The sequence below is a fragment of the Belonocnema kinseyi genome, chromosome 2 (genome assembly GCF_010883055.1).
Source record: "Belonocnema kinseyi isolate 2016_QV_RU_SX_M_011 chromosome 2, B_treatae_v1, whole genome shotgun sequence".
Lineage (NCBI taxonomy): Eukaryota > Metazoa > Arthropoda > Insecta > Hymenoptera > Cynipidae > Belonocnema > Belonocnema kinseyi.
The window spans coordinates 66860223-66870521 of record NC_046658.1 but is presented as its reverse complement, the minus strand read 5'-3'; the positions used below and the strand labels follow the sequence as shown (position 1 = coordinate 66870521).

Sequence of the window (10299 nt, the reverse complement as noted above, 5' to 3'; positions counted from 1 at the left end):
GCTCATTCGACTTATATCGATTTTTTATCGTGTAGACTGTAGGATATCTTTTTTTACGTCAAAATCAAGGGCTTAAGAGAATAACATTGTGCTGACTAATTATTTGCAGATAAGGGACATTTCGAGGCCCATGAATGGAGCATATAAAATCTTTTGAGGATAAACAAAAGTTTATGGCAATCCTGCAACAAAATTTCCCGAAAACGTTGTATAAATTATATCCAAAATTGCGTGCAAATTATATAATGATATATAATACTAAAAAAAATAAAGTTTATTGGTAGAATAGTTATTCATCCAACTAAGTAATATTATATCTTATTTAATTACATAGAAAGTTTGGACTGATAAACCTAACTGTGAAAAGTAGGAAGTCAGTTTAGAAACTGTGGACTTTTAGAATTTATATAATAAATACATTATGAGGTGATAAGCTGCCGATATATACTTTTTAAAATTATATTAATAAGAAATTAGAGCTATTAGAAATTTGTTTTTTATATTACATTCTAGACTCATGGTGAAACTTTTACTTTATTATATACAACTGCATAGAATGAAAATTACTATATGCTCAAATTTACGTTTGGAATATTTAATTGTTTCTGAAATATAATGTGATAAAAAGAATAAAAACATCACCCCATGAGTTATTATCTAAACATTTTAATGATAATAAAGTGACATAAAAAAATATATATAATACAAAAATTTCAAATTCTTTACATTGAATTTAACGATACCCTCGTCGATTCTTTAATGAGAATATCCCGAGTATGCAGTCTTCACTTGAAGGTCTTCTTAAATGTCCAATCGTAAGTTGCAGGTTTTCTTGGTTGAAAGGGGGCTAAATATATATTGCAAATTATGAGAATACACCTTATGAAAATTTTCTTTAAATATTTGTACTTTTCATCGTCATGAAATTAACAATAAATAAACCACTTGGAATTAAACTACACTCGCTATGGACGTGCGCTATAGCTATGTGAAAAGAGGTCTCCTAAATACTTAATTGTGATATAGGTGTACAATTACGTAACATTTATTAAACATTTACGCCACCAAAATTTCGTTTAAATTTCAAATAATTATAGTTTTCATCCCATGATGTTATATTCCGTAAGCTATACAATATAAATTTATGATTTAAAACATAAATATGAGATGAGTAAAAAAATTCAATTATAAAACTATATTACAGGACAAATCAGAGGGCAATCTAAAACTTTTTGAAAATTCAAACGCCCCATGATAATTAAATTTGCGGTTTCAATCTCAAATTTCAGTTATATTCTTTTTTTTTTTACTTTTTTCTTTTGTTTAATGTCGTTCAGGGAAAGGATTTTCCTGAGCTGTTAAATTTACCAATTTGGCGCTTTCTTCCCATAATTTTATAGCATCTTTTTCATTTCGCGCTTTTGAAGCTGGAGTGGTCACAGCACATTCCCTGATAAGAAAAAAAGTCATCAATTTAATAAAGAATATTAAAATTCTATAAAATAGATATATTGTCTATCTACATAAAAAAAGAATTTTAAAAATAAGCTTTACTTGTAGTATAATCCTGTTTCTTTTCCTGCCTTTTCATCGACTGCACAATGAATGCTTGTTTGAGCTCCTTGCTCCGGATTTTTGATAAATGTGCCGATAATAACAGAAAATATAGTTCGAGCACCGCGGAAAAGAGATGAATCTAAATGTCTTCCTAATTCAGTTGACACGACACCCGGATGCAAGGAGTATACATTTATCCCTTCAATATTAGCCTCTAAAATAACCAAATAAAAACATTAAAAAAAATGTCTTCGTTTAAATTTTTATATTAACATTTCAGTTTTATGTGATTACCTTTTAGTCGCCTGGATAACTCTTTAGTAAAAAGTACATTGGCCAATTTACTCTGGCCATAAGCCTTAACCGAATTATATGATTTTTCGGAATTCAAATCCTCCCAATGCATTTGACCTACTGAAATATTTTAAAGAATCAATTATTTTCTGGAAAATATATATTTCAATTTTTAGATACAATATCTGTAACATTTTCAATTATAGAAATTCTTCTAGGAAACAAACTGAGTGTCTTAAGTATTTATTGAATATATAATTACATATGTGTGCCGTGGATGAAACGTTAATAATTCTGCAGCCAGGAGCTGAATTTTTTATTTTTGGCAAGAGTAAAAGGGTCAACAAAAAATGTCCCAAATGATTGGTTTGGAATTGCATTTCGTAACCATCATCAGTTTTCCCATAAGGACACATCATTACTCCAGCATTATTAATCAAAATGTGAATGTTTGGTTCACTATCAATTAACTTGTTTGCACATTCTCTCACACTTGCTAAATTACTTAAATTTAATTTGCAAACTGCTACTTCTCCTGGTTCCCCTTTGAATTGTTCTCGATTTGGTCTGAAATTTAAAACAAGTCTTATATTTAAAAAGGGATTAGGAAAATAACTACCTATTAGAAAAAATGTTTTTGTATTAGAAATATACAACAATAAGCATATATGTAGAACCCCACTTCCTTTCAGAATGATCACTGATACTTTAATGGCCCATAATTACTTTGATGGAAGTGCTGATTTTACTTCCTCCGCTGCTGCATTCGCTTTGGCGATGTCTCGGCATGCTAAAATCACTCTGGCACCTGAAAATAATGTTTTTTATAATTCTTCGATTTAAAATTTGTTTAATACAAATTTTTTGAGATATTAACAATAATCTTCGTATAATAATCATATTTCTGTTGAATAAATGATCTATTTTTCTCTATTTATAATCTATAATTTGACTTAATTATTACATATCTTAAAAAATTTAGATGATAAAGTCTTATCTCCGATAGAGAATTACTTCCAATGAAAAAGTTTTATAATTATTAATTAAAAATTTTCAATATTTTTAGTAACATATTCGAAAGAATTTAATATTTATATTTTTTACATTGTTGCTGACTAATTTTCACACCGCATCCTTGAACACGAGACTCCACACAGATCTTTCAGGATATGGAATCTGATATAATCTGATTTTTTTATGTATGGAAAATTCTGTACTGTCTGATTTTTTGCATCTTTGATATTATCATTGCAGAAAATATTTAAAATATCTAAATTTGTAACGATTTATTTGTTTGAAAATCTTGTTTCCAAATTTAAAATATTATTTATTTTTAATCACTAGTTCTATATTTACATTTAATACCAAATACAGTTATCAATGTTAAATATTAATTTTTAAATATTTTAATTTTTCGGTTGAAAAAAATTTCTTTTCCAGTTTTATAAGTAATAAATCTTATTTCAAAACAGCGTCAGGTGTCTTCATGATGCAACCTATTGTAAAATTTAAAAATACGTTTCAAAATTAAAAAAAGCCTGCTTTAAAATTCAATTATAAACTTTAAGATCAGTTTCAAAAAAACGAAGAGTTAAAGTTTAAGATACAAATTTGTCTGCGAGTCGCATCCAATCAGATTTTCGGCAACAGTGAGATCATTCATAAATATTTAATCGCTTTATGCATTTCATATCAAATTATAACATGAATTTTAACTTTTTTGCAGTTATATGGTAATTATTTAATATTTTGTTTCTATTATATATTTACGTAAAACTGATCGGATTCATGAAACATTTTGTTCTCAGTGTATTTAAATGTTTGTGATCATCATCAAGAAATATTTTTAGGTAAATACTTATTTATCTAAAATTGATGTTCCAATAACATCAAGTTAAAGGAAACACGTTTAGGACCGCAAAAATTTGGACCCTTAAAAAAGAAGATGGACTAGCCAAGCGTATGAAAAATATTTAACTACTCATCCCGAACATCCCGACACTTATCAACCTAAATTAATATTATTGGTTTATGAACCAAAATTACGATCCTAGGACAATTTTCCATTTTCCCGGCATGTAAATACAAGATCTCTCTTAAGATTAAGGCATAACATGGGTTGCGTCATTCGTAATTTACTCGATAGAAATATTACAATTAATTACAAAATATTTCTTTTTTTACTTTTTATTACTTTGCAAGAATTTAAATCTTAAGTAAGAAAACAGTAGCACAAGTAGTGCAAAGTTACAATCAAAAATTATAAATTATAAGGGAATTAAATGCACTTCCCACATCAAAAATAAAATTAAGGACAATTCCCGGATGTTCCCGGATTTTCGTAAATATCCGCACCGTAGATACCAGACACCCTTATATAGCTCTATTAGTCTAATGCAAAAGTAAGCAAATAACGAAATATATTTAAAATACAAACAATAATAACAATTAAAAAGTACCTCTTCTATAAAGGTCCCTTGCAGTTTCTTTTCCAATTCCAGTGTTTGCTCCAGTTATGACCACAGTTTTACCCGCAAGACGGGCCTTACTTTGACAGGAACGACTGAAGGGCCACATTTTCAGCAAATTTCACGAAATATGAATCCTATAATTAGCAATTATCTCTTTCCTTTTTTAAAAATCAGACCCTAAAAGTCTCGAGAACACTTTTCACTATGCGGTCAGTTATAAAACTCTGATGACTGTGAACAACATTCTTTCATGTCAGGTCAAAAATACAATGCGTTTTTACCGTTTAGTTAGAATGAATTATCTATGCCTGTGCTGTGCATATTCGGCTAAAGAGACTAACGTATAATTCGTGCGCCGCGTACCAAGGCGTGTACCGTTATCAACAGCTTGTTTTGAGAGAAGGGGAAGCACTTTATGTTAGAGAGAGGGAGAGAGAGAGAGAAATATAAATAGAGAGAGAGAAATATAAATAGAAAGAGAGAGAGAGCGCTGGGTGGACACCTACCCGGTGGAACCGGGAGAAATCCGGGACGAAGTTGGGTCGGGAGAAAGCCGATATAAAGCCAGGACTGGAATATTATACCGGGACATTTTCCGTATTTTATAATTCACGCGTTTTGTACCTTGTAAACTCAACTTTACAGGAAAAACTTTAAACACATATCAGTTAAACTCCTGCAACAAATTTTATCATTACTTTATTTTGTGATGATTACTATATTGCAAACAAACTTCTACATATGTTTAAACATTAAAGGAATGGTAGAATATTGAAAGGCAATAACAAATAATCATTATTAAACAAGAAATCGTCACGTTACAGTGTTTTTTAAATAACCATCGATTGGACACCATATATATCGTTTGAAATGATGTCATTACAATGTTGTCAATATTACTTTGTCATCCTAGGTCGAAAGAGATCATCTTTTTTGCTGCATATAAAAATTCTACAAGTGAAAAAGAATTGAACATGGCCATTGAAATTAAAAGATTCGAACTCTTGAAGATAAAAATATTTCAATTCAAAGTTATGAAAACTTGACCGCAAATAAAAATACTCGAAGTGGAGTACTTTCGAATGTTTCTTACAATTTTTCGAAAATCCTGCATGATTACAATTTTTTTTTAATCCTCCGGATTCTTTTTTTTTTAATTTGTAAATCGTCTTAAATATTCTTTTTAAATTAATTATTGATAAAAAAAATCATTTTTATTTTTTCTAGGAATTTTAATTTAAAAATGTATTCTTTTGAAACGTTTTAAAGTTTTCAAAAGGTTTCTAAAGTTTGTGTTCAAAGTCTTGAAGAAAGTACAATTTGTTTAAAATGTTTTGAAATATTTTCAAGTTCTAAATTGTTTTGCAATCTTAAAAAGACTTCTGAATATATCTTAAACTTCCTTGGATTTCGTCCAAATTAATAATTATTCAATTGTTATTTAACAATGAAAATAAATTTTTTTTAAATATTTTATGAATATTACTTTTTCAAAATAAAAATTCGTTTTAAGTTTTCCCAGCAATCATATGGATTATCTTGAAACCTTCAAAAGTCACACAAAATTGTAATGTTGCGATCAAGCAACTTACGCATATCATAACCCACGCGATATTCATTTTTTAAATCGTCTCACTTTATTTAAGTTATTTTAATCAAAAACCATTCACCTACACTTACAGAATATATCGACTGCATTTTGTTTAGTTTATACCCAGGTGGAAATGTCGGTAGTGTGCCGGAGTTCACCACCGGCGCATTACTGGCCCAGTACTGCCCACCAATATAGACAGGCGGTAGTTTCCCCAGTACTAGCTAACGGTTGGATGCACGACTGGGGCAGTACTATGCCAGCGGTGCAAAATTCAAACTTAAAAAAAAAAAGCTTATAAATGTTGTTGAGGTGTTTTAAAATGACAAGAAATGGTATATTTAATTAACATGAAAACATTTTTTTAAGAAAAAGATTTTTAAGCTCTATCCAGGCATATAGCTGATCCAAAAAATTACATTTTATGTGTTCGTAAAAGGTTGATAAAATAGTATAAAAATGTTGAAAAAAGGACACAAGTGAACCAAATTTTTCTGAAAAAAATGTTATTTTCTAGTTATCTCCAAGAAAAATAATCAAAGATTTAAACAAATTAACATCTAATATTATTGTGCAAAGTAGCTGAAATGACCTAAAATGATGGAAAACAAAAAATGAAACTTTAGTAAAAAAAAACTTATCAGTCAACTTGAAAAATTTTAAGTTCTATATACTTTATAAACAATTACACGATTCAAATAAACGCGCTAGAATAGAAACCAATCAGTACAAAGACTTGACAACCAACCAACGTTGTTTTTCCTGATCCATACTAAATGGCATCATGTCCTTAAACGCAAAAAACATCTGTGACGAATGTAACATCAGAGGTGATATAGATGTATGAAAAACAATTTGCTTATTCTAGTGATAATTAATTTAAAGTGTGAAAATTAGTAGATAAAAAAATGTTGTCAGAGTAGGCTAACTGATAAAGAAATCTCGAATTTTTACGAGAGTAGGACATCTGATTCTGAATGCAGGGATACGGCTGAAAGGCTCTTCAATTCAGCGCAAAAAATTCAAGTTTTAAAGAAATAGTTTACGCTCACTTAATTTGTTAGAGAAGAGTCGCGCTTGTCCACAGGTGCTGGCTCACAAATTTCATCTACAGATGATGCAGGAACACACAGTGACCCATACACAATTATTGGAGAAAAAAACACAGAAAAACAAACGCAAATCCGAAAACTACTGCGCACCCCTATTTTAAACCGGACTTTAATAATTCGTCAGAATATGAAAAACGGGCACTATTATCACCAATAACAATTGTTTGGCATTTTTTCGGTTTGGGGGTAACCACCGGCATTTTAGTACGCCAGTGGTTTGCCAGCACTGCCCCAGTACTGGCAGCAAGTATTGCGCCAGTGCTGGCACACCAGTACCGCCAAGCATTACAAGCCAGTACTGGGTCGGTGGTGTATTTCTACCTGGGATAATGTATAGTGTTTGTTTACAATTTTTGACTTGTTCATCAGAGTCCACAGAAAGTAAACGTTTGTTCAACAAAAGTAAAGGCCTGAACTTGGCTGTGTGTTCACTATAAAGTATAAACTAAATAAAGAAAGTGAGACGATTTAAAAAATTAATACCGCAAGGATTTTTAAGGTTACGGAGGAAATTTTCTCGATGAATGTAGACGCAGCTGTTTAACATATCACATATATCAAATAAATATTTTCGTCAGATAAATTTGATCTTTCGTCAAATAAACGAGCTGCAGAGTACACACCCTAATATTATATGTCCTACCAAAATCGACAGTAATGTATTATATATATATATATATATTTTTTTTAATTTGTACATTTCTACAATAAAATAGCAGTAGTTTTGTATTTATTGTAAAGATTGATAATTTCCTACAATCATTTAGGTAAACTTAAAAGTCTTTTTATGAAGTCAATCACCCAAATTAAAAAAATGTACAGTTCTGTAATTTTGTACAATACCTTGTAGATTTTCAAAACAAAGTAAAAAATAAAATACATTTTTGAATAGTAGACACTTATGCTTTCTTGGTAATTCTTTTTACTTTTCTACAAGAAAATGCAAGAAAAAATGATCTATTTGTATTTAATCGTATTTTTGAGTTGATATATGCTGATATAAAAATTTTAACATCTTGCATAGGACATTTGAATGTCCCAGAAACGTCCTATAGGGGTATCCCAATTTCCGCCTTGCAGGATATCCGATGGGTTATGTCTGGAAAAGACCTGGGACATAAATGGGATTGTCTGGGATATTCCGGTATATCCTATTGCTGTGAAGAGGATAATACTGGGTCTTGTACTAAATATATTTACGTTGTTCTCACTTTTCATGCCTCAAAAGCAATCGAAGACAAATACACCGAAATATCGGTTTTAGTCCAGTTTCGGAGATTTTCTGAAAATAGCCTTAGCCCCAAATCGGGAGAATCCAACGTTAGCAAACAGGGCAGTCTGAACCATTTTCAATTGGAATGCATAATATTGCACAATCTCTGCATGTGAGTATCCGAGCACTGCAGCCTCCCACTACGCTGCTGGTGCTTTCAGGCAATAGTCGCAACCGTCTCTCACCCTACGCGCTGAGAAAATGCGGAGGCCAACAGTTCTAGGAAGGCCGAGACAGGGGGCAGAATACGAGAGGTGGGTATATCTTTGTTGGAATTGGGCAAATTTTATGTTAAAAAAAATGTAACATGCTCTTCTGACACTCGTCAACTTTAGATTTGTTTTTCTATAAAAGCAGCTTTCCCAAGTTCCAACTTCAAAAATGCTATGAATCAGTATTTTGAATTATCACTGGTTAACTAGTGATTTTCCGACTTTGACTGTGTGAACCAGTAAATGACTCAATTACAAGAGAGTTAGTTACAGTGTCTTGCCGTATTATTGAGTCAAAGCTAAAAAATTACGATTTTCACAACATTTTTGACATTTATTGCTAATACACCGGTGTACCGCGCGGATAGATTTGCGAAGTTACGACTTTAGGGGCAAGCTGAGCAAACCAATCGGATCGGTAGCATGTGCCGATCCTTCGGTAATGTCCACTGCACCATTATTTTAATCTCGGTTCAGTAGATTTTACATATCTTACAGTAAATAATACTAGGGAATATAGGTTTATTTTACTCAAGGATAACCGTTAAATTAACTTTAATTTCATTGTGACATTTACAAAATGCTAAGTGACATTTCTTTTCTCTGCTTGTGGTTCGCTAGATTTTTCGGATTCACCTGACGAATTTGCGCGTTTTTAGGTCGAAAAAAGTCATCGTTCTTGACTGATCGGGAAAATTTTAAGATATGAATCCCATCTAAAACGTTTGGAACTTCATGAAACAAAAGTCAATATGCACGATCCCACGACCAAGTAAGAGCTAATTCAAATATTCAATCACATTTGCAAACATTGCCGAAAGATAAAGATAAAAATTGTAAACTGTTTAAGCAGTATTCCTCTTCGCATTGAAGCTGTATTATCTGCTAAAGGTTGCTATATAAAATACTGATTATTGGGCCAAAGTTAAAAAATTACTTTTTTATCATTTTAAATAAGATGCATATTGATATTGAGACATTTTTTGTAATATCTTAGAGAAATATATTATGGATGATAAATTTTATTTAAAAAATAATTATCTACATTAAACTTGAGCATTTTTACAATAAAGAACTACTTTTAAATAGAATCATAATTTCGCATGACCACCTTTACCAGATAATAAAGTTATAATACGATGAGGCATAATGTTTATACGGTTTTCAATTTTAATCTTTATCTCTGGTCAATGTTTTCAAATGTGATTAAGTATCCGAATTAGCTCTTACTTGGTCGTAGGATCTTGCTTACAGACAGACAAAATTATGTTGACTTTGCGCAGCTATGGAAGCTTTTCTTAAAGAAACTTGACCTGCACGCTACCTGAACGTCATAAAAAATTGAGTGCGTGCTTCAGTATTGGACACTTTCGTCCAGACTTCAGACAACTCCTTCTTTGACAAGATGCGCACCTGTCGGTTATTCTCTCAATGAACAGAGTATAGATGGGATTTATATCTTCAAATTTTCCCGGTCAGTCGAGAACGGTCACTTTTTTCGACCTAAAAAGGTGCTAATTCGTCTTGCGAATCTGGAAAATCTAGCGAACTAGGAGTTTAAAAACACCACGCAGTCGACGAGTTCAGAATTATTTTCCTAACCTCAGTGAAACTTTCGCCGAAATATGTTTAATCATTAACAGTTGCAGGTCTTACCTGCAGCAAATTTTTAATTATCTCTGTTTTTTTATTATTACACCATTAAGCCATTTCCCTTTCGGGGTAGGCGTGACTCATTCGGCAGGGGAAAGGAGTAGTGTGTGGAAGGGATAGAGATTTTTCAGATTGA

General features: G+C 31.3%; 1 protein-coding gene across 1 annotated transcript; it reads right to left on the bottom strand.

Annotated features, from left to right (window-relative positions):
* Positions 1–692: 692 nt before the first annotated feature.
* LOC117167194 (retinol dehydrogenase 11-like) lies at positions 693–4714 on the bottom strand. The gene is made up of 6 exons (XM_033351921.1): positions 4311–4714; positions 2578–2659; positions 2114–2418; positions 1852–1971; positions 1555–1771; positions 693–1450 (listed from the first exon to the last, which is right to left on the bottom strand). Exons 1-6 carry the CDS (start codon positions 4426–4428, stop codon positions 1324–1326), a joined length of 969 nt encoding a protein of 322 aa, XP_033207812.1. The 5' UTR covers positions 4429–4714; the 3' UTR covers positions 693–1323.
* Positions 4715–10299: the final 5585 nt, after the last annotated feature.

Bases quoted from the DNA above. Each gene is read 5' to 3' on its own strand.
- LOC117167194 (XM_033351921.1), bottom strand. From the start codon at position 4,428: ATGTGGCCCTTCAGTCGTTCCTGTCAAAGTAAGGCCCGTCTTGCGGGT. The intron at 1,972-2,113 runs GTAATTATATAT...AAAATATTTCAG, and splicing joins TTCATCCACGGCACACATAT to TAGGTCAAATGCATTGGGAG. The intron at 1,451-1,554 runs GTAAAGCTTATT...TTTTCTTATCAG, and splicing joins GAAACAGGATTATACTACAA to GGAATGTGCTGTGACCACTC.